This window comes from Nesoenas mayeri (assembly GCF_963082525.1).
Source record: "Nesoenas mayeri genome assembly, chromosome: 8".
Lineage (NCBI taxonomy): Eukaryota > Metazoa > Chordata > Aves > Columbiformes > Columbidae > Nesoenas > Nesoenas mayeri.
In genome coordinates, this window is record NC_137554.1 from 31,763,982 (window position 1) to 31,789,350 (window position 25,369).

Below are 25,369 nucleotides of genomic sequence, written 5' to 3' on the forward strand. Positions count from 1 at the left end.
GATCCTGCCACTAAAACCTTGCACAAAGCATTGCTGAAATACAGGGCACAGTTTGCTCACCATGACACACAGCCCAGCAGTGAAGAGGACAAAAGCCATGCTGGTCAGCAAAAAGGTAAGATGTAGGCAGGGGCATCAACTAAAGTCTTATTTTATAAAGTCGCTTGATTCCGGCAGGCACCTTCAGCCTTTCCAGTTACCTGACTCCCATGCAGCAAAAGCCATGCCTTTATTTGTCAAACTAATCTGTTTGTGAGGATGAAAGACTGACAGCCCTTTCCACACATGATATGATGCAGACAGGCACTGAACACAGCAGACTGGAAAAACAACACTGAAGAACATCCCCACCTTAAAGGTGCTATCTCACCGACAAAATATATAGCAGATCTGCATTGGCCCAGACCATTACTTTCCCTGGCAAGGACTTGGGGACAAAGCTCCTTAAAACAGTAGTAATCATATTCCACTCATGCTCCTTTTTACTGCCAGCTGTAAACTAGCTCCACATGCATCATGGTTTTGCATCAAAATGTGCACAGACCAAACCCATATCCAAAGGGACAAGGTAGATCCAATTTACAGCTTTGACAGGTCTGTGCACCCGAGGCGGAGCGTGCGAGAAATAGCCTGACATCTCACTTGGAGAGCAGTTAAGACCCTGCCAGCAAAACTGGATGCAGAGCCACAACCGCCTCCCACAAACACCCAGCAAAAGGGCAGGGAATTTGCTGTCCATTTCTCAGGAAACATAAGACACAGGCGGCCCTTGCCAAGGCGCTACCAGGGAGGAGAGGAGTCAAGTTTGATCCCAACCTGCAGCATCCCTTTGGCCCGACAAGCCCAAAGGAAATCACAGCTACATAGGGAAATGAACACATTGTTATCGAGTCTCTTCAGTAATGAGGTACCACACTGAAAACCACTTAGCCTCTAGTATATTCCAAACAAAGCAAACAGAAGTTATTCTGACCTAATGTGTGTATTACTGGCAACACCAGTGAGAGGCCAATTCCTTGTTAGAGGAGGGTAAGAACTCTGAGTTCAATATAGAGCCTCAGAAATTGTCTGTTCATTACCAACCCAATATTGGTCTCTTTCTTTTTAGCATGTTTTTTCTAATTTTAATGGAAAAACAAGGTTCATCCTCCTGACAACTGAAAAGATATTTACTAATATCCTCTGTGCTACTGTGGAAGAACTGTCTGGATCTCTGTACATCTCAAGCAAAAATCTTTGAAGCTGAAATGCTCATATTTCATCACACTCCAGAGTGAACACTCAGGCAAGATAACTTCAGCAAGATCAGGTAGCTCCAAACTACTGTTCTTCCCTACTTCGAAACACCATTCTGTTGGACATATTCATATAATCAAAGCTATTATTTTCCTAAAGCTGTTTGCTACCAACAGTCTTTTTCCTCGCAGAATCAAACAAGGCTGCCACAGGTACTCTACTAGTGCAGGTTCCTAGCCAAAAACTTTTTAGACCCTCTCCATCTCAGGCAGATGACAAGCACAGATGACTTAAATATGTTTTCGGTAACACGTGAATTGTCACTTTCTTGGTGGAAATCAGGCTCCTTCCTTTCATTCCCACCAAACAATCCTGGCATTGCTTCCAAGAGCAGGTGACTGGCAAGAGCCCTGGAGGACCAGCAATGGAAAGGAGGTGGTACAAACCAGAGAAAATAAGTGAGCCAGTACCGTGTTTTTTCCTTCCACCTCACAACAGCAGCGGCACATTGCAAGTGGATAATTAACAGGATTGACTATTTACCTGAGGATGAATCTGTGGTTTATCACATGTAGCCTCAAAATCCAGCACTAAGAAGTAGTGATATCTCTGTGGAGGGAAGGCTGACATTGCTGCCATGGAAGCTCCAAAGCCGTGGGACGCCAGTTTCCTGCTTACGATGGAGCTGTACCCTTTGAGAACACCAGGCGGGAGGAGGGAGCACACAGCTTGTCTTGCCCTTGGAAGTAAGTTTTGGGGAAACCTTGCTGCTCCAGTATGGAGGCGTGCTATCATTGAACATCCAGAGGCATCTGAAACTGAAGACAGACTCACGTTACTCATGCACACATACATCTCTGCTACTATCTCCTCACTGTCCTCCTCTGACAGGGATTTTCTCTGTGCTTCCCGGTCGAAGTTCCAGCATCACGAACCTGAAATAACACTGTAACCTGCTCTAAGCACGACAGATGACATTTGGACTGAGCTCAAAGCGTTCAGAATCACAAGCAACTGGAAAATAACCTCTGCAAATAGCTCTAAATTAAGAAATGTGAGACACACGGCAGTCACGGCTCCAGGCACCAGATCACATCCCCCTGCTGAACCTTATCAAAGCAGAACACCACACAAACCACTTAAAACGGAGAAAATCTGATCTGAACCCCATCGAAATTTCTGAGTAGGCTTTTTGTCAATGCAACTTCTGATACGTGGTAAGAATTAAATACAGCAATACACATATCAACATTACAACCCAACCAAATAGCTTGGCCCTGAAACACCTGTTAGTCACACCAGAACTGCCCATTTCCATTACAAATGTACACACCTGGTGGCTGGAAGGCTCCTCTGCAAGGAAGTTCTCATTTGCTCTGTGTACAAGGTTTCTCAGAGATGTGCCTCTAGTGCTACACTCAATTTCTTACTCCAGGTATTTCTCAGAAGAGGATATTGGCTCAACAAACCCACACATGAACTGCAGGGACTGTAAAATGCAAGCAGAGCTCTACAGGTTACAGTCTACCTCCCAAAGAAATACCTCACCCAGCTGTCACCTTCTATTTAACAAATGATATTTAATAAATTACATAATACATGTGAGACTATCTGCATTTCCCCCCTTCCCTTTTTCTTTTAAAACATTGCAAGAAAAACTTGACAGGGCTGTCACTGCCCCAGGCGGGACAGCCTTGGAGCTGCTCACAGACACACAGCTCTTGGTTTGAGTTCAAGCCAAACTCATGGAGGTGCTACACAGCTGGGTACAGTGACTGATGGCAGAAAACAGGCAAATCACAACAAACCGGTGTGATGATTACCCCCTCTAACTGTGTGTGTATGTATGTATGTATGTATATAAAAATATATACACACACCTCGCTACATAGACATGGAGATTTAAATCCATTCCCACAGCTGGTCCCACTGTTTGTGGCTCCAGGTAAGAGCTCCATCGCACCACCCGCCTGGTTCCCGAGCCCGGCGCCCTGTGCTTGCTTTTCGCTCTGCTGGGAAGGACGGGGAGCACCCACCACAGGACATGGAGCCGAAACGGGCGAGACATGGGGCTCACCACCTGCGAACAAAGCTGCTGTTTGCACAAAAGACAGCGTTTGCTCTCCCCCATTCCGTTAGTCCGGCAGGTAAATAATGCACGTGCCAAAACACACACTTAATGAGGTAAATAATATGCCTTGAATAACGGCTAAATCTGTATTTACCTGCGAGACCAGAGAAACTCGGAAGGACCAGATTAGGAGATAATTGCAGCTGAGCAGGTTGTGTGCTTCGGGTAAACACGCGTTTGGTAACCTTCCCTTCCCAAGGTTTTGAGTGAAAGGCAAAAATCAAAGGAGTCGAGATATCGATGATGGAGCCAGTGCCCATGCTGCCAATTCTGTGGCATAAATGCATCCCCACTTTATGGCTTTCATGTTTTGGGGGGCTGCTCACTTTATTAAAGCAGCATGCCAGGCAGCAGGTACTTGGAAAACTGAAAACTCAAGTTACAAAACCATAACAAAGAGCTCAACGTTGTGTTTATCATAAAGGGGCTCAGCTCTACCTATTGCTTTTCCACCTACAGCTTTTACTGTCATTAACAAACACATTACAGCCAAATATAAGTTAGTTATATTCACTTCTAACCTGCCCCAGATAAGAGAGATTTAAGGTATATATGCTTTAAATTTTCAAGCTACTGGCTATGAATCCAAAGGCCTGTCACAACAAATATAATATCTCCAAATACAGCAGCTTGTAAGTTAGCTGTGATAAAACCTGGTCTTTAGCCTGCCGCATAAAGTATAATACACAGTTGGCGTGGGGGAGGTTCCAACCCCTATATCAAGCGCAGGCAATAAAACATACATTATCCATCCACACACAGCAAGTACTTCTCTAATGTATCTTAACCGGCAAGATGGGGGCATCAGACATGAACCCCAGGAATCCTCAGGCTGTGCCGATGTCCCCGAGTCACTGAGCCCACGCGGCAAAGTTCAAGGGTTCATCTCGACAGGAGTCGGGCACGTCCCCACGCCAGAGCCCAGCAGGGCTGTGCCATACAGATACTGTGGGACAGCAGCAGAGGGAAACGGCCAACATCTGGTGCCTGCTCACACCGACAGCTTCTGCGGGTGGTCCATGTCTAACAAGAGGATCAGGGTCCTACCCTGAGCACAGCCTCCCTCCCCACCGTTAGAGCTCCGAACAAAGGGGCGCGCATGGGGCGTTACGTGCCAATTCCTCTACACAGGCGGCATACAAATAAGAGCAACCCCACTGCAAACTCTGCAGCTTCAGCCAAATTAAGTTTTAACCGCATGTTTACCCAGCCACTGCTCTAGGTGCCCTGGGAAGACCTTGCATCATCATCTTTGGCAAGGTCAGAGTGCCTCGGAGCACAAGATAGCTAGTGAGCAAACACACGTCATTAGAAGTCATGCAGAGCATTTATAACAGCGATGACAATGCAAAGCGCTAGTAATTATCCCATATTTTTTTCCAACAGACAACAATGCAAGCAACGCAGCTTCAAAAATTAGAAACCTGGTGCTATCCATATAAAACCACATGTTCAGTAATTCCATTTCCAAACCTACATAAAACACCACATATATATTTCTTATGCACACAGGGTCAGATTATAATCTCAGACAGTGCAAGCTGTCACATCTGGCATTCAACCCTACTAGGTTAACATTTCATATCACACAGCTCCAATTCATTACACAGATACGTATGAAACGTAATGTGACCATGAACTGAGGCTGGACCTCAGGAATGATTTTGACAGATTGTACACAGACCTAGGAAACTGTGACAGCACTTTACATTTGCAACACCCAATAACATGGGAAACAGCCACGTGTGGTGGGTTTCAGCTAGAAGATAAAGTTCATGTTACATGCTGTATAACAGCACGTACCACACGTGACAACGGCTATAATCAGCAGCTTTAAAAAATCATTAATAAAAACCTCTGGATATCAGCTGCGGGGAGGAGGAGAAGTTCAGGCTGACCATGGCTCTTGCTTATTAGTGGCCCCAGCACATGATGCTAAAGCTTGACAGTTTGATGGCCAGCAAGCACAGAAAGGCAGGAGAAAGGCAAGTGCCAGCAGTAGCCGTCAGCTTGCCAGGGGCTCCACCGAACATGGAGCAGAGGATCTGCACCAGCGGCCGCCGGCTCCAGGCTTCCCACTGGGAAACCCGCTTTGGGACAACCAGGAGCAGCAAAGAATAGGATGGGCAACTCCTGCCCCGTGAAGGACACCCATGAGAAAAGCCAGCAAGGCATTGCCAGTGCTCTCCCCCACCTGCGGGACATCCCCAAAACCACATACAGAACGTGTACCATGCAAGGGGCAGAGAATTCAAATTCATCAATGGAGAGAAAAATTAGCCTATCAACTTGAGCTTAATGAGGTCTTCGCACATAACAATATTGACTTTTTACAACCACATCTGATTAAAAAGCACCTGGCAGCAAAAGGCACAAATTTAGCACCTTGCCTTTAACACAAAAACATTTGTCTTCACTGCCCAGCTTGATAAACTGATGCAGGAAAGAAAACACCTAAGTTCAGGTTGGAGAAGCAACCCAAGGAATTATATACTTCATGAGGGCCTCCATTTACATGTTAAACTACTTGGTGTTATTGAAGTATGGCCTTCCATTGTATTAAAAAATAAACAAACAAACCCCACTAAAGGGCAAACTAAAATTAAAAAATAAAAGCAAGCTTTGGGAGTCATCTGCTTCAGTTTCTTCCCTGTGCAAAGCCTGGGTGGGGGCAGCTGTGACTCCTGGCCTCCGATGGACAAATGAACTCAAGGCTAGAGGGACCAAAACCAATCCAAAATGTAAGTCAGGTTTGTCTTATTTTATTAAATTATAGTGGCTTGTTTTATTAAGTTATAAATATAAAGAGTAAAAAGATAGGGTAATAAAAATGCTTTCTGTAGAACAAAATTGCATACATTTAGCAACACCTGGAACAGAGTATAACAAAACGCAAGACTTCCACTTTGGTAGCTGTTCAAATACATACTCAGAGGTCAAATGTGAGCCCATATTTCAGTTGTGTGAAGATATAACTGAAGAACAATAGAGATAACTCCATTTTTTTTTAAATCAACCTTAACCTAAACCCAAATATTTCATTAGACAAACTACAATCCAAAAATGACGGCACCTGGCTAGATCACAAGGCAGGAAACAAAAGACTATGAACAAAACCAGCTTATCAACTGGCACCATCCAAACTTTCAAAAACAAAAAATACATAAAGTAAAACAAACAACAAAACACAAAGCTTTTAGAACTGTTTTAATAATGTAACATGATTTTAGACAGGTAAACTTGCTTCTTTAATTTGTTAAACTCACAGTATCATCCCTTGAACACGAATCCAGTGCACTGGCATCGTTGTACTCCCTTCACTATTGGCTGGGTTTCTCTGTGGCACTGCTAGACAACCAAGACTGTTTTGGAAAATCTGTAACATAACTTCCCCAAAGTTTTGCCACAGGATGCCTATATGCTGTCCCATCACTACTCAGCCCAGATACAACTTAGCATCAATCATTTTGTTTTTACAGCACTCCGCAATCACACCCAGCCTCTTCCCAATACAGGCGAAGAGGACCCTGTTCTCGAGAACTTACAGTCTAAAATTAGGTACAATACAACAAGTGAGGGTAACAGCAGAGGAGAATGAGGGTTACAGGGACAAAGTCAGGCATCTGCTCATCCAGGAGGTACCTGCATCTCAGTAGTTCAATTTAAAAACATAATTCACTCTGTACAGGCGTTATAGAAAAGTGAACATGGAAAGGGTTCACTAAAGGATGTAGGGCACTCAGGTTAAGGAAGGTCTCTCCCATTTCTTGAGCTCATTCTTCCTGCTGCATTCCTTGGCTGATGTGTCAAAGGCACCAGATATGTCAGCTACGTCAATAGCACCAGAATCTCTTCCATTGTGACATCACAGACATGACAGCTTGTGAGATCACAATGAGCAAGGCCGAAGGCACTGATTACTTAGTGAAGCACTTGCTGGGGCTCTCGCACCCTACGGGACTGGAAACAAACACATCTCAGTTCACTTGACAACACAGTGAAACCCACATGAGACACCACAGCAGCAGGATGCAAACTCATCCAAACACACCACCCAGAAACCATCCCAGAGACACACGGTACAATTCCACTCCAATCTTATTAGGCCGCCTCCACCATGCAACCCACTTTAGTCAGCTCCTTGACTGGTCTCCTAAGACAGGCTTTGCTGTGTATTTTTAAACCTTCTCCAAGAGTAACTGCATAGAGGCAAACGGGTCTAAGCTGGAGTCTGAGGAAGTTCCAGGCAGCAAAGGGACTGGTCACTTAGAGGAAACATAGAAGGAAATAAAAACTAAAACAAACAAACAAGCAACAGAGATGCATATAGCAAGGGACTGGAAAGCCGCAGTGGAAGAGTGCATTTGGTATTAAGGAAAAGAATAGTTGCAGAGATCAGACCAAGAACCCTCTAGGTCCAGTCTCCTGCCTCTGTGTGGGAGCCATAAGAAAATGCACCAGGATGAAGCCAAAAGGAGGCAGGTCTGCCCTTCCCTGTCAGTCCTACTCTCCTGCTGATTACCTTACACCAACTCCTGAGCTTCTCTGGCTTCTTACACCAGTTCCTGAGCTTCTCTGTGAGCCGATTCAGCCACAGGAACCTACAAAAAGGCTAATGCAGCCAGAATAAAACTCAATTAAAACAAGATAGTTTCCTGCTGGTTTAGTGAGACTACTCAGCTCAGGGCCAGGCTGGAGGAGTGCCAAAGCTCAGAGGAGGGGACAGGCCCACAGGGGCAGGAGGGAGATGAGCCACTGGGAGCTGTTGGCTGGCTCAGCCACTCACCAAACCACGAACTCCAGCCAGGGCACACACACCTGGGATGGCACTTTGCATGAAATGGAGAAGGTATCTTGGCTCTAGCAGCATAAACACATAAAACTTGACATCAGAAAGCCCATCAGACCATCCTGTCTGAACCTCATGTAATGCTGGCCATAAAGTTTCCACTCCATTACTCCTGAATTGAGCCCAAAGGCTTGAACATCTTTCAGAAAAGTTTCTGGCCTTGGATTGCAGCATCAAGTATGGAGATTCCCCTCTGCCTTCAGATAGCTTGTTCCAATGGTCAATCCATTTGCTGTCAAAAAATAACGCATCTTAGTTTCCGTTCAAACTTCCCCAGCCTTGATCTTTGGAGCGAGTTCTGAAATATACGGCATTTCAGCGCCTTCAATCCACAGCGGAGCCCCTGGTGCCCGGACTAAGAGATTTGTAGCTACTACACTTTTAGTCAGTAAAAGCTACTACTGCATATTGGCCTAATTTAGTGGAAAGGAGACATAGCAGGCCACCCTTTGTTTAATGGAATCTAGCACGCATAATTACTCAATTTTCATACACATGAATGCCACAGTTGTTCAAACCACTTATACAGCTGCACACCTTCATTATCTGAAAAACGAAGTTGAAAGTTAACACCTGAGAGTTCCAAATGAATCTCAGTCTGGATTCAGGGAGACAACACTTGCATTGCTCAATACACTGTTCACTTTTGATCGTCACAAATGAACTCTAGACGTGTTAAAGGCAGTACTCTGCCAAAACTCTGTCTTGGTAGACAGGCAAATGCTCCAAGCAGGGTTGCAGCTACCATGGGCATTATTCCCACACAACCCAGTCTCGATGAGACCAGAAAACCAGCCAGGGAAGATGTTGACCCTAATATTCAACCACAGAAAAAATAACAACTGCAACAAATACAGCTGAAATTTTAAAAAGTTAAAAAAGGGAGTGAAGTATCTTTACTTGCATAATGTATCTGGAGAGAATACAACTTCTCAGTTGGCATTTGGCCAGCACAGGTAACTTCTCTCAGGGGAGACAAAAGTTGCCAAATGGTATTTAGCAGCAATAGCCAGCACCTCTGCTCTAGGTTATGCTTCGAGAGCCACAGTTTGTCCTCTTCTCCCCTCCCTCCCCTGCTTGCCATTACACCATGCTGGTATATTAGCTCAGCACTACCAGAGCAAAACACTAGGAGCCTCTGGGACAATAATCTCCAGCATTAACATGTGCTTCAGATCCAAGGACAGGCTTGTGACAAATGCATAGCTGCTTAATAGCCCTTCAGCTTTCTCCTGTGAGCTCAGCCACAGCAGCTGGTCCTACACCATGTACCTGAACTTCTCCAGAACCGCGCTCTACAGTCTCATTGCCCTGTACTGGAGGTGGCTACAGGATCCAAAATACAGGGGCAGAGTCAAGTGCAAAAGCTTCACACTTTTAAGTTTCTTCCAGAATTCCATTTCCAAAATTTAAGAGTAGGAAAAAAAATACATTAAAAAAGTGAAGGCTTCCCAAAATTAACAGAGCCAAAATAAGATAAGCACCAAAACAACTGTAATTGGGCCTCCTAAAGGAATCAAACTTGAATATCTCTCAGCTGCAGAGCAGAAACTTTAGGTCATATCAGTGTATATTCAATCCAATTTATTTAGCATCAAACACACGAGCTTTCTTTTTTAATGCTTTAATGAGTTTCTTCTTCTGGATTTTGGTAACACTGAAATCTATCTGGCTATACACAGCAACTTTTTAAATAAAAACAAACACACACAAACCAATTCATGTAGAGCAACCCAAAGTTTTAGAGGAACAAGAACCACTCTTTGAAACAAGACAAGCATTTAGTCCACACTCTGAATTAACATGAAAATTCAGCTGCAAAGGCCAGAATTCAGTACTGGAAAAATGAAACAAAAATATCTTCAGTTTCCCAAGTCCACTCACTGAAGAGTAACCAACCAGACTTATAACATATTCCTTATTTTAAGATCATTCATTCTTGGAAATAAAAGTTCAAACGCCAACTTTAACATCAAGTGATAAGAGATGCTACAATGTTGCGACGAGCACCTACAGCATAAAATAAATGCAAGTTACCATTAAAAAAAATTAAGATCCTCAAACAACTGTCTAACAGGATCTGATGGGACAAGTGCCTTTGAGATGCACCTGCCTGGAGCCCTGCGTACCTCGCCTTTCCCACGGCACAGTGCAAGCATCAACCTATGAAAAACCTTGCTGGTCCCTTGCATCGCAGATGAAAGAATATTAAGAGTTGAGTGTAAGCAACAGCTGTCAATCCACCCATTTCTGAAACCAAGAGCTCAATAAGGAAAAGAGATAAGTAAAGGAGAAAAACAAATCTCAGACTTATTAGCAAACAGGCCAGCAATGACCATGTAAATCCACCAGACACAGGACTTGTAAGAGACAGAACATAAGCCATAAATGACAACACCTTTTCATACACCTCAGTTTAGAAGAAACACCTGTAACAGCACAGCAGCAAGAACAGAGCAAGAGAAGAAATTCCTAGTGCCAGTCAGGAAACAAACAGATCCTGCACTTCTAAGCCTTCGCAAGTTTACTTCAGTCTCAAGATCTGAGACAGGTGATCAGTTTAATCTCACAGAAAGAAAAACAGAAAAAGAGTAAATCAAAACTCCTACTCCCCCATCGCCTCCAGCTGTGAACCTCCACATCCCAAAAGGAACATCAAAAATCCCCGTTGCTGCGGCCCCTGCTCCCTGGTACGTGTTTTTTCCCTTCCTCAAGTCTTAACAGCAACCGATCCCGCCCCGGCTGGGACCTGGGAAACCGCTGCCACCGCCACCCTCAAGACTTCCACCCCAGGCAGAGTCCGGGAGCGGAGGGCCCGGCGGCCCCGGGCTCCAGCTGAGAGGAGCCGGGGCTCGGTGTGGAGGGGACGAGGCGCCGCCAGCCTGCCTGCCGCCCCTCATCCTCTCCTCGGGCCGGGGCCGCCCCCCGGCCCCAGCGGCCTCCCCACACCCCCGCCCCGCCCCGGCCCGCAGCCCGGCTCACGGCCGCACCGCCCCGGCCGCGGGCCGCCGCAGACCCCGCCGCCGCGGGGGGGGGCCAAGCCGCGGCCCCCCCTCCGGGCCTGGCATCCACCCCCCGCCCCGGGCCAGAGCGGCCCCACGCCTCCGCCAGGCCTGCCGGGCCCCCGCGCCGGCCGGGCCCCGCTGCGGCCGTGCCGCCGCCCGCTGCCCCGCAGCGCCGTGTCCCCCCCCGCGGCGGGGGCCGCCCCGGCCCGGCCCTGCCCCCCCGCCCCGCACACACTCCGCACCACGAGTCCCCAACACCGCCACTCACCTCCGCGCACTCTGACCCTCGACCCCGCTCTGAGCGGCAGCGCCGCCGGCCAACCACAGCGCCTTTTGCCGCCGCCGGAGGCGGGGCTTCCTCCCCGCCGCGCCCCCTCGCGCAGGCGCACGCCGCACGCCGCGGCGCGGGGCACGCTGGGGCTCGTAGTTCGGCGCCGCCGCGCCGCCCCCTCGCCCGGCCCCGCCGCGTGGCCGCGCATCGACGGCCCCGCCGCCCGTGGCCGTGCTGCGAGAGAGCCCCGGCGGGGCCGCTCCGGGCGTGCCCGCCGGACACCCCTTCCCCCCCACACTCGCTCCCCTGGTCGTGTCCCCCAGGGCCATCCCTTACCCCCGTGTGTCCCCCAGCGCCACCTCCCCCTGTGTCCCGGGGAGCCCCTCTCTGTGCTCAGCCCCAGCACCGCCGGCCTCCAGCAGAGCCAGCGGCAGCTGTGAGGGGGATGTCGTGGGGTTCCCGTTGGCTGCAGTGACACCGACCATGTCCCACACTGCCCGTGGGCAGAGGACTCACGGTGACCCTCTGCAGGGCCTCCCCTCCCCCACCGCTGCCCACAGCCCCGCCGCCAGGTTAGCGCTCCTGGCACTGATAATTCCATCTTGGTCTGAGCAGTGCCCGGGCAGGGCTGCACCAGTAACCACAGCTGATGCGGCCAGCGTTTCATCCCTCCCTTTGATCTGGGTTGAGCCAAAGTCACATCCCTCAGCAAGCCTGGGGCTGTCTCTGCTCCCCGTTGCTTGGACATCAGTCATCAGTTGCCAGTTTCATGTTTGTGGAGCTCTCTGATCCTAAACCTGTGTCTGGGCCTTGCACAGTCCTTGCTAGACACCCCTAAGCTGTGGCATCTCCTCCCCACGCAGGTGGCTGGCACCCTCACCAAGGACACTCACATCTCACCTGAAATGATACTGAATTTTTACCCTGCTGCCCCATCCATCACCTGTGGAAAGTGCTGCTGCAATGGAGCATGCAAGCTGGGGCTGTTCCCTGCTTTGTTTTCTTCCTCGCCCCCACGTTAACTCACACCTCCACATTTCAAGCCAATAGCTCCTTTGCACCACCCCTGATACTCCACATGTGCACGAAGAGCAAAGTCTGAGTCACCAATTCACACAAATAGGACTTGGAGGGATCCCAGAGGGCACTTCACAGGCAGGAGCCATCCTACCCCTCTGTCACCTTGCTGTCCCCTTCAAATCCCCTGCTCAGCCTTTCTCTGGCTCCATGCTTTAAAATATTGGACCAAGGCAAGCACCAGGGTGCAGAGATCACTGCTGCTCCACGCAAGGTGGGCTGCTTACACTTTCCTGGCTGCCTGGACAGATCTGCCTGGTGCTCCTGCCTTTAATTGTGTTGCCAACTTCAGGCTGAATTCATCTTTTTGCTGTGTTTGTATCAAGCCCTGATCTTGGGAGGCCTGAATCATGAAAGTAGCATGTCAGTACTATAAAAATACCAACAGCAAACCATTTAATAATAGAAAGACTTCCCTTAAGTCCTCTTGGATTTGGCATCTCTCAGCCTCCCACCCACATAAACGAGGATAATGTGAAGTTTTACTTCTAAGCTTAGCTGTATCGCTGTGATTTGTCAAGCCTTTGGTGACTGATGTATGGTTTGCCAGGAGCCCAGGAGAGTGAATCGAGGGCCTTTGCACTGTGGTGTTCCTCGAGCAATCTCTCCCTGCCCCTCCTTATCAGGGATGGAAACTGGCTGAGACATGCTTGAAATTAAGCTACAACACCAAAGCTTGAAATTTAGGGCTTGCATCCTGCCTGTGTTTCTAGGAGGATGAGAGAGGAGGCCTTTTCATTGCTGACCTCTGCATCTAGCAGTAAAAAGTAAAATCTTTCTCAGTCTAGACAAACAATGAATGGTTTATAGACGTGCATGTGTCCTTTTTTCATCAGCCAAGCCCCTTGCTGTTCCCTAGGTTTGTCAGGCAGCACAGCAGGCAGAAGATTTCCTCCTGCCCGTTTTTTCTAGGAAGGGAACCCCTTTCCCCAGCTGAGCACCTGCAATAACCAGAGGTCACATCCTGGCTTCTGCCAGCGCCGGTGACCCTTGTGAGATCCATACAAGTTGTCCTCCAAAGACTGGGACATCAATGTGAATGCCTTCAGCAACTGCGCTTTCAAAGAGGTCTTTTTTTCTAGCACAGCTCTCAGCTGCCAGGGAAGGCACCCAAACCATTTTCCAGAAAGCCATGTTTTATTAAATACTGTCACTGTTTCTGTAGTATTCATATCTGAGCCTGTCTTATGTGAGTGTGCATGTCTCAAATGAACACTGCAGGCCACTGAAAATGTCACCTACAGATTAATCAGACTCACTCCAGGGTTCTCAAAAAATGAATGAGGGCGATCAATAGTTTTCCTGTAGCCTCCCCGTCAGCGCACATGGCCCCTGTAGCATCCTCGCTGGGAACAGGTCGCCTCCCCAAGGGACTCGGTGGCAGAGCTCGGAAATGCAAAGGTGGACAATGGTCGTGGGGCCCTGGGCAAACGTCGTGGTTTAACCCCAGCTAGAAATCAAAACCACAATAGCCACTCGCTCACTCCCTCTTACCCCCTGTTCCACCCCCACAAAAGGGAAGAGAATCAAAAGGGAAGGGAGAAACTCGCAAATTGAGATAAAACCAGTTTAATAAAATAACAAAATAGTAATAATGCACTAATACTACTACGTATAAAATGGAAATAGAATATGAAATAAAAGCTACTCAATGCAATTCCTCACAAACTCTATTCACGCTGAGCAGCCAGTCCTAGGAAGAGAAAGAGCACCCTGGTCCCCAACAGCCAATCCCAGAGAGAGAGAAACAAAGCCAAAATAGCAGAAAAGCACAGAGGCCAACCGCAAAATGGCAGAATGGCAAAAGGCTGAACTGAAGTAAACTCCTGGACAGAACTCAGCCGAAATGGAGCAAACTGGAACAGGTCCCACCATCAGTTGAACCCACCTCTCCTTCAATACAAAGCATGATGCTCATGGCACGGAATATTCTCATTGATCAGCCTGGATGTCAGTCAAGGTCTGTCCCATCCATGCCCCCCCTCAGCTGCCCCTCACCTGCAGACAGACAGCCCAGAAAGATCTTGGTTTCCAGACAACAGCTAAGATAACAGTAATTTCTTACATCCTCTTTGTTTCAACTCAAAACCACTGGAAACTTACTTGGAGAAAAACATTAATTCTGTCCTGGAATGTTATCTTCTCATTCTCAAACCAAATCCAAGCAACAACCATGCTAGCTGCAAAAGAAGCTTCTAATTGCATGAAGAAAATTAACTGACTTTCAGTGAACCAGCACAGCAAGCAATGGTGAGAAACTGGATCATGCATATGGGGAAAAGTGGGCAAAAGGACTGATAGTTGCTGATCAGAGTCACCTTATTTATTCCTGGTAGCACAGCCCGTGCCAGTCCCACCAACCCATTGCCTTAGGACTGACAGAATCAGCCTTCTGTTAGTCCAAGAGCAAGTGTGTTAGAGGAGCAGCTTTGGTCTCTTTAATTGCTTGTCCTACTTTAGAGATTTTGGGATGGCTAGAAGCAGCCCAGACGAAACAGGGTCCACGCTGGGGTGGTGTCTGGGCTGTCCTGGTTTACACAAAGGACTATCTTCGTACATGGGTTAGAAAAGGCAGCTTACAGCTCTGCCCCCCATTCCTACAGCTGTAGGAATGCAGCAGCCTGATCTACAGTTACCTGTAAATTTTATTTGGTTTAAGACCCCGAAAGTTTCTTAACAAAGCATCATTTCATCCAGAACAGATGTGCGGCCACCTCTTGGCTGGCAGATGAACAGGGCTTTATGAGAAGGCAGCAAACCAATGGGGCAAGACAAGACAGAAAATACAGAATAACCCCCCCCAACATCCTGTGGCAGCTCCAGGGGATCCTCCGTGTGAATAAAGGGCTGAGCCCATCCTAGTCTGAGATGAAGCACCAGGTTGCTGCCTACTGCTGGGTCAGCACAGAGGAGGAAGGTCCCACCAAGTGCCTCCCCAGCCCAGCTCCCGCTGCCTCCTTCCCAAGGGCCCACGGAGCACAGCTCCTTTGAAAGCAATGGGATCCAACATGATTACAGCACAAAGAAACATCACCTAATTGTAAAGGCAACTCCTTTAGTTCCGTTCGGCTGCTTATGCAGAATGCAACTTTTAAATGTCTTATAATACACATGACAAGTAGTCTTGTATCACTGTTTTCTACTTAACAAGTTAATAACGTGCCAACCCAAATCCTTCAGTTACTAACGCCACCGGTGGGACTCATTAACCAACGCGAACACATATTTAAGGGAATACTAATATTCACAATGTACTTTTTTATATTCATGTTGTCATTCTTGAAACCACAGCTCAGTTCATGTATTCTGCTGAAACATTTGTTTGCAGAGGATTTCTCTCTCCGTTTTCCTCTAAACACATACACCGTCACTGGGGTATCATTCTGGTGAATGATATTAATGACAGCTTGTCATCATGGAAAGCTATTCCTAGCTGTCAATTAAAGGGTGTTTTGAAAGAAAGCAGCTCATTCAACCCCAGTGGGAACAAGTGTGTCTCATTGTTTGACAGTGACCCCCTTGATGAATTTGGGAGCAGCAGCAACAGCAGCTCTGTGGAGCCAGGTTTGCAGACACAGCACAGGGCTCTTGGGTGACAACAACAGGAGATCTTAAAGGTGCTGATGTCCTTAGCAAAGGAATGACAAAAGAGGATTTCAGATCCTAAAAGCAATCCACATGCAGCAGTATAGGCCAGGAAAGGGGATCCGGGGATACTGAGCTGTTCCCCTCCATCTCGTAATATAATTTCACATCCAACATCCAAGTAAATTTATCAACCTGCACTTTCAAATATGTTTGCTTGCTTGCCTATGCTAACCCAAGTAGAAGGCTTTTTCAGGTCTTCTCCGCCTGGTAGATGGGAAACTTCCTTTAATTCCCAGATAAAATGAAGTTATAGCTAGATTACACTAATTTACTCTGTCAAAACGATCATTTGCTTTAACTCGTGGGTTTTGTTTTCCTCCCAGATGTATCTCACATCCCAGTCATCTTTGTCATCTTTGTTTTGCTGGACTAAATAGACTATTTTATGCTTGTGTCTCCTCACCATGTTGGCTTTCCATTTCCCACACCATCTTAGCAGACCTCCTCTGCACCTGCTCCAATTTCAATTAATTTCCATGAGCATGAGCATCCAGACTGGTATGTGGTATTCCTGAGCTGGGCTCCAAGGCATTGTACAATATTTGTCACTTGACCCTATAAATATCACTCATATAAACATGATTTCTATATTTCTCCCCTCAACAGGGTGGTCCACTTTCAGGGCTTTCTTGTTCCTTTTATTTTCTTAAGCACTCCTTGCACAGTAATAAAAATGTACAGACTCAGTGGGGATCTGTTTTAACTTCAAATGTGCTGATTCAGTTCAAAAACCATTAATTCAGCCGGAATCAGGGCCATGGGGTGGAAATCCTTTTCCAGTTAAAACAGAGGTGAGAGGGACAGCCTTTGGCAGGCTAGGAAATAAAGTGTATTAGAAAAACATAGCAGGACATCAGAAAGTGGCTGTTGACTGGGCTATATTAACAGAGGGCCAGGCAGTCTTGGACATTGAAATGGATGGAACATTTCTGTAGAAAAATCCGTTGGAGTCTGGATTTGGGCAAAGCTCTGGGGTTTGATTTATGGGAGCATTACATTTCTCTAGTCTGTGCTTTGTTGGTTTAGACACGATGGTCTCTGCTGGACCTTGCATTGACTGAACATGCAAAGCACTGTACTAAGCCGGCCAGACAGGCTGGTGCTGCCTCCAAAAAGAGATCACCAGCTATTCAAGGGCACAAGAGGATGCAGTGAAATGCAAAGCAAACACAAGCAGAACTGCGTCGTTTGGGCTGCACATCACCGTGGTTCCCCTCTGCATAGGGCTGTGACCACCCCAGGCTCACCGTGCTTGGCGCCAGATGTCAAACTACCGACGTAGGTGCTTCAGAAAGCAGAGGCACACCTGGGGAGGTGGCTTGGGTAAGGAAAAGTGCCCAGTGAATCCAGCTTTTGTCCTTTACCCCCACTTGCTATGTGGGATGAGCAGAAAAACCACCTATGTCTGTCAAGAAGGCATCAGCACCGAAGCACAAAATAAAATGACCCCGCAGCCGAGCATTTCAGCAAGATGTTTGAGTGAAGAAAAACGTAGGCTGAGCATCAGGAGGAATTTCCTGAGGCTATGATGCATTAAACTGCGGGATCACCTCCCGAGAGGAGCGGTGGGAACCATGTAACCAGCCACTTACAGCGCCATAAAACGTCCCGCTGGTGCCAACCCGATTCTGGTTCAAGGCAGCCGCATTGAATCATCGACCATGCCTTTTCCAACTCTCACTCCTAAAAATCAGACCAAAGAAGTACAAAGAAAGGAGGACAAACAGTGATGTCAATTTGCTAAGGAAATACAACCTTTTTTTAAATATTATTGTATGTCATAAAACCCTTGTGCTCACGCTGTATACTTCATCTTGATATTCCAATGCCATCCACAAAAATTTCAAGCTTAACCCTCACAGTTTATATTGTCACTATAAATGCCGGTAAAAAAATACTGTACAGTTGGGTGCAGTTTATTCTTTATATTTTAATGGCTATAGCAAAACTCCATTGCTAACTAGTAAAAAAAAAATTAAAAAAAATAAAAAGTTGAATGTGTTTTACAGCTATGTCGTCATGGGAAAGTTGTATTTCAAAGCGAGGGCATCAACAGCAGTGAAATGGGACATTTTAAACATTTTTAATGGGACGTTAATAAAAAACACTTAGCCAAAAATCTCTTTGCCAGTATTTTAGCTAATGGGGTTGCAGTGTATAAGGGAAGGGGTCTGACGCCTGCACGGGCCACCCAATACTGAGCCGCTGCTCAAGTGTCTTGAACTCTACGTGTAAATGGAAAAAACATCTAAAATTAAACGTTTCTCCTGCAGGAACAAGTTGCTGATAAAGCAAATCCTCCCAGAGGACAAGCACACCTGCTGGAAGGTAGAGAGACATTTTTATGTGTGGGATTTTAACTTGAGATAAAATACTTTTCATGGGCAGTCATATGGAAGACAGCTGGCCAAAAATAATAATAAAGGAATTTAGGTGTCTTGGGAAATTCCGAGGTTTCAAAAAATATGATTTTTGACCTAAGCTGGGACAAGAAGTTTAGCTCTGTGATTCTTTTCATTTAATGACATATTCTCAAATAAAAATAGTGTATTTCTTTTATTATTGCATAATTCTAGAAGTCCAAACCATCCATTACACCACGCTGTTACGTTTCCTTATACCATACATTACATCGACAGGCAAAACCTCCACCCTTAAAATTCCTATTAAAGCAGCTAAATTTCTTCATGAAACTGGATATCAGAAACAACAAGGATCCCTGGCCCCAGCCTGGAAGGGACGACGGGTTTCGACTACTGTTTTTCAAACATGCTTTTAAAAGATGGACATCACAGAATCAACTGGGTTGGAAAAGACCTCAGAGATCATCAAGTCCAACCCTTGGTCTACCTCCAGTCCGTTGACTAGATCATGGCACTAAGTGCCATGTCCAATCTCAGTTTAAAAACCTCCAGGGACGGTGAGTCCAGCACCTCCCTGGGCAGCCATTCCAATGCCTGACCACTCTCTCTGCACAGAATTGCTTTCTAATCTCCAGCCTAAATATCCCCTGGCAGAGTTGGAGCCCATGGCCCCTTGTCCTATTGCTGACTGCCTGGGGGAAGAGACCAATCCCCACCTGGCTAGAACTGCCCTTCAGGTAGTTCTAGAGAGAGCTGAGCTCACCTCTAAGCCTCCTCTTCTCCAGACTAAACAAGCCCAGCTCCCTCAGCCTCTCCCCATAGGGCTTGTGCTCAAGTCCCTTCCCCAGTCTTGTTGCTCTTCTCTGGACTCGCTCCAGCACTTCAATCTCTTTCCTGCCCTGAGGGGCCCAGAACTGAACACAGTACTCCAGGTGTGGCCTCTGTAGTGCAGAGTACAGGGAAAGGATCACTGCCCTTGTCCTGCTGACCACGCTATTTTTGATACAGGACAGGATCCCATTGGCCTTCTTGGCCACCTGGGCACACTGCTGGCTCATGTTGAGCTTCCTGTCCATTAGTCCCCCAGGTCCCTTTCTATCTGACTGCTCTCCAGCCACTCTGTGCCCAACCTGGAGCGCTGCAGGGGGTTGTTGTGACCAAAGTGCAGGACCCACCACTTGGCCTTGTTGAACTTCATCCCATTGGAATTGGCTCATTTTTCCAGTCTATCCAGATCCCTTTGCAGAGCCCTCCTGCCTTCCAGCAGGTCGACACTCCCTCCCAACTTGGTGTCATCAGCAAATTTGCTGATGATGGTCTCAATCCCCTCATCTAAATCATCAATAAAGATGTTAAACAGTACTGGACGTAAGGGACTAGAGCAGCCAGGGAGAAGAGAAGAGCCCAGCACAACCCAAACAAGCCCAGTGAATGTGATTGTTGAAGAAACCAGACCGAGCTCTTAGGCTGAAGGATGGCAGGAAAATGGTCTGGCACGAGCACATTGTCACTGGTGGTTTGATTCTTGCTGTGGGCAGAGAAACAAAACCTTGTAAAGGAAAAATATTGTACCTGGAGAGCACCACCCCCTCAGCTCAGCAGACCCCATGGTTTTGGCTGAGCACTTGGGTATAAACGCATAACACAGGAGTAAAACAATACTGCTAGAAGGAGATGAGGAAAAAACACCCATATGAACATTTTGGCTGATTTCTCAGCAAAAGCTTGGATGATGTTGATACATCCTGGGAAGTGTTTCCAGTTACTCAAATCAATGTTTTCCGGTAGAAAACTTGTCTGCTGGAAAAATTTTACCTGCTCTATCATGAAATCTCTTATGTTCATTATTGAGTTGTACTCAACTGTGATGCTCAGCGCTATACAAAACTTCCTAGATCCAAAAATCCTCTAAACTGCCATGCAGAAACTAAATAACGACCTGGCTAGCACTAGCCACTGCTGCTCCCAGTGTCCAGAGGCCAGGTCTTTAGAGTTTTTCCTAAATCCCCAACCAAAGCAGCTCTTTCCCCAAACTTAAGGTCTGTCCTTTCTCTCCAGAAACATACACCTCCAAAGGACAGCTAAATTCCTTGGAGGGTGGTGTGTAAGGGTTTCTCCCTGGTGTGAGGGGCTGAGAGTCAGACCCGTGCTCTCACATACCTTCTGTCCACACTGCTTTAATTTCCCCGTCATCTCCCCTCCTGTTTATTCTATTTTCTCCCTCTTTGTCTTTCCTCTGCAGTGTTTGGAGACCCTCTTTCCTTTTCCAGCCTTGCTCTCCCTCTCATCATTTCCTCCAGCTCACTCCTTGCTTCCTTTCTTTCTTCTTTCCTTCCTTCTCAGCTCTCTCTGTGGAGTTTCTATTCTCTCTTCCCTCCTCCCTCTCTTCCACCAGGACTTCCCCTTCTGTCACCAGAGGCACCTCATCTGCCAGGAGCAGGGAGAAGAAGGATGTGCCATGTCCAAACTAGCCCAAAACACAGACATTACACTTGCCTGGGTACCAGTTGCAGCTCCTGCATCTCCTGCTGCTTTCAGTCCACAGGTCCCAGCTGTGTGGATGGCCATGTAGGGATGGGAGCACATAAGGGGTCCTAGGAGGCAATGCAGAGGGGTCCAAAGGCTGGAGACCTTGGCCTCTGCACTTGCAAGTGTCCTTTGAAACCCAAAAGAAAGAACCTGCAGGAGCAAGCAGTGGATCCTCACCCAGATCTGCTCCTTTGTTGCAGCCCTGAAGCAGCTGAGCTTTGAAATATCAAAACTTCTTGCCCCCCTCCTCCAGATTTTCTCACTTACATTGGCTGCCATCAAAAAGCACAGCTGAGACCACCAAAATTCATCACACCTGGAGGCAGAGACAGCTCCTCCAGCTGAAGAGACCGGTGTAGTAATGTGCTACCTTATCTCTAGTGCCACTGACTTCCGTCTATTTAATTTTCCCTTTGATTTTAATATAGATTTATTGAAAACAACAGTTATCAAAACAAACTGCGCTGGCAAATTGGTGTTCGTCTGTAGCTGTACAAGCACCTATAAAGCTGCCAGCGTATGAAATAAATGGTGCTATATGGGAGGTCAGTTATTGCAATAGGAGTTCCCCAAGGATTTGCACTGGGCAGTTTAATATTTTTCTTATTACCCTCTTTTCTTTTCTACTATTTATGCCTCTCTGTTTAAATCTAAAACATACAGCCATCTGCCAAGACAAGCGTCTCTGATAAGATAATCTCTGGTAAACCTTTTCATGAGTGGGCTTCCCTCGCAGTACCGGCAAATACTGATGTGTCGTGTTTGAAGGGCAGGCAAATGGGGACAGGGAGGCCAAGATTTCTTCCCAAAAGGCTTCACCACCCAGGCCAGCACTTTTTCCCCCGCCCTGCTCCTGAAAGGGTTTGTCTTTACCTCACGATCCTTGTTAAAAAAAAAAAGACTGATTAAAACCCTGCTTCTTGCCATGTTATTTGACCTCCATTCAAATTCCGTGGCAGTATCCCACCTTGCACAAATTGTACCTGGTATCTGTGGGCTCCTCCCTACACATGGTGCTAAGAAAAATCAAATCCAATCACAGTCTAAACCCGTTCATCAGAAGAGATAAAAGGGTTTCTGTACCGATCTCCACATCAGGAGAACACAAATCAAATAACATAACTGTCAAATGAGGAGACGAGGTGTTTAAATGCCTATAGAAATAGGAACTCTAATTACAGAAACATCTATAATGTAACTAATATTATTTACATTACAGCGATGCTAATCCAGATGAGGGTTAATGTCCCTGCTCCTAAAACATTACAGTTTAAATAGACAAGAGCCAGTGAGGGGCTGGAGGGGAGCATCAGCATTCTCGTGTCTGCTGGAAGATGAGGGATGGAGGCGATCTGCTCATGATAGGAGAGGATGAAAGTGAGCCAAAATGTGCCATAATGAAGATGAGTTTAGATGCAGCCAGAGAGAGCAAGCGACTTGCTCAGCCTCACACAAGCTGCCTGGGGGGGTGGTGGAAAATGAATAGGAACCATGGATGGCTTATATGAGTCTCTTACTCACAAAAACATTACTCGGCAGCAGGGATAGCGCTTGGATCTCACTGAGTCACGGGCGGTTGTGCACTGCGCTCCTCAAACACCCACTTTACTGGGAATGGGATCCTACTGCCACTTCTTAAAGCCAGGCTGGTTGGTTTTCAGAGCTGTCTGCTCTGGGTGGACCTTTGTCTCCATGTGAGAGGCACCAGCCATCATTTGGGGGCTCCAGGGAACAAGGCATCTTGCTTTGGTTGACAGAGAAAGGGTTGAGCTGATGGAGACCAAGCAAAACCCTCCATCCTCCGGGCCTTTAGACTAATTCACTGCTGTTGTGGTTTAACTCCAGTTGTCAACTAGGAACGTGCAGTCTCTTGCTCACCCCCTCCCAAGTGGGATGGGGGAGAGAATCTAAAGGGGGGAAAGGAAAAAAGCTTGTGGGCTGAGATAAGAACAGTTTAACAGGATGGCTGAGGAAGATAAACTAATAACAATAATAGAAGAGTATATAAAACAAGTGATGCACAATACAATTTCTCACTCCCAGCAACACCAATAGCCCATATTTGCCCCGCAGCCAACTCCAGTTTATATACTGAGCATGACACCATATGGTCAGGAATAGCCCTTTGGTGAGCTTGGGTCAGCTGTTCTGGCTTTGCTCCCTCTCAGCTTCTTGTGCACCTGCAGCCTTCTTGCTGAAAGTCCTTAACTTTCTATAAACATTGCTTGGCAACAAACAAAACATCAGAATATCATCAACATTCTTCTCATAATAAATCCAAAACACAGCTACTAGAAAGAAAATTAACTCTATCCCAGCTCAAGCCAGGACAACTGCTCAGTTCATCAACATGCAGGCAACCCATCCCATGCTCGGAATTGAACCTTCTGGCCTTAAAGTCTACTGGCTGGAGGACCTCACCAGCTTCCCCAGCCCAAAAGCCCCCTCCTCCTTCTATCTGTACAAACTGGGGAAAAACATTAAATGTAAGTGCTTTGTCCTTTGTCCACTGTGTTCTCCAGCTTACGTGGATCTCCCTCAACTTCTCAAAGTACTGGTGAGAGGACATATCCTCCTTCTTCTCCGTCATGTCCCTTCCCACACTCTTCTCAGTGCAAAAACTCAACACTTGCAGCTACTGGCCCTTTAGAGACCATTTGAGGTCCCTCCTGTCTGGCAAAGCTACCTTAATGCAACCTGGGGTTGGCTGTGACCTGTTCAGATCATATTCCATTTGATGTGAATTGCTGAAGTGGAGACAGAAAGAGCAAGTATGGTCTTCTACAGATAAAGCTACTGAAATATCAAATACAGCTCTGATCTCTTCTAAAGGGGTCTCAAGAATTTCCCAGACCCTTCAGAATCTTGCTGTAAAGAATAACAGTCCCACACACGTAAAATGAGACTGAAATCTTCTGTGTTTGGACAGAAAGGATCCACACAATTTGGCACTGGAAGCAGCAGATTTTCCAAGGCTCCAGTAACAGTTCAGCACAAAAGGGAAAGCCAGCAGACGAGAAGCAGAGCATTAACAAGTCTGAGTGACACGTGCAGCCAGATTGTCTGCTTCGCTGACAATTGATGCCGTCGCCATTACCGGGAAAATATTGTAAGCGTGCTTTCATAGCGCTCTGCAGCTTATTGCTACAAATAGCCAGTGTTTCTTGTCATGGCTTATGGCTTTTGTGAGCTGGTGTAAAATGGCTTGCTGTTTCCATGCCTGAGTTTGCTGGTGGAGACAGCCGATGCACATCCAGAGCCTGCCTCCCCAAGCATCTTGTGTGCTTCGAGATTCTGCAAAGTACCAACTGTATTCTAAATACAACTCTGGCCCAGCTAAAGAGACAGATCTTCGCTAGAGAACCTCAGTGTGATGTCTTACTGTTGAGGATCAAATATGAAACAGTGGGGAGGGATGTCCCACAAAAAAAGACCATTTGAACTTATGCAGGAGAGTGCAAAGATCTTCACAGATGCTCCTGTAAATGGCACCATTGGAGAGCCCAAGGCTGAGGTATTTAAGTTATACAGTTTATTCTCACTATCTCAGCAGTGTTGGAAGAAGAGCAAGTGGTATGGAGGGCAAGACCAGGGGTAGGAGCCCCTGGGCAGTGGGAAGGTGCAGCTGAGCACCCCACGGCAGCCTTGGACAGGCAGCAGAGAGCTGAAGGGCTGGATTCCATCACAAAAGGACCGGTGGCAATTCTCTCAATTAAGGATCTGCTACAAAAATGGTTGATAAACAGAGTCCTAGAGCACTCCCTTTTTTCCTGTTAATATTCCTTCTTCACACTCTGTTTCTTTTTGTTTCACTCCTGAAGCAGCTCATAAGGAAAGACAAGCAGTTCGCCTCTCCTCACAGTGGAGATGTGACACAAGCCTGTGTTTTCACATCTTCACATCCCTCTTACATCCTCCACTTAAGGTTAGAAGCACACTGTAAGGAAAACAGCTGTGGTGGGTAGGCAGAGCAGGGGATGGGGGTAGAGGAAGGAACAAGAAGAATTGGAGACTGATGCCGAGCATCGCTGTGAATCATAGCAATTTCCTCTGATCCTGTTTTATCATTGGGGGTGGGAATGTAAAAGATGCAGAACCTGTGTGAACAAGGTCAAATTAAATCACATTTCCAAGCTGGGGAAATTACTTTTGCCTGCAGCAAGAGGGGTGCACAACACAAATGAAGGAGGGGATGTTCGTGCCACCAGGCAGGCTGTATCCAGCTAATGCAAGACAGAGGGAATTTATAATTAGCCCACT

At 46.9% G+C, this 25,369-nt stretch overlaps 1 protein-coding gene across 3 annotated transcripts in view; it reads right to left on the reverse strand.

Annotated features, from left to right (window-relative positions):
- Positions 1–11,504, reverse strand: part of ERI3 (ERI1 exoribonuclease family member 3) — a 134,788-nt gene extending 123,284 nt beyond the window's left edge. For 2 of the 3 annotated variants that reach the window (XM_080348587.1, XM_080348588.1), the window contains exons 1-2: positions 11,490–11,504; positions 1,780–2,054 (exon numbers count right to left, since the gene is read on the reverse strand). In XM_080348587.1, coding sequence (XP_080204713.1) covers positions 1,780–2,031 — 252 coding nt within the window. In that variant the 5' untranslated portion in view covers positions 2,032–2,054; positions 11,490–11,504. The remainder of the gene's footprint in view (positions 1–1,779; positions 2,055–11,489) is intronic. The other variant, XM_080348589.1, reaches the window with a different exon arrangement.
- Positions 11,505–25,369: the final 13,865 nt, after the last annotated feature.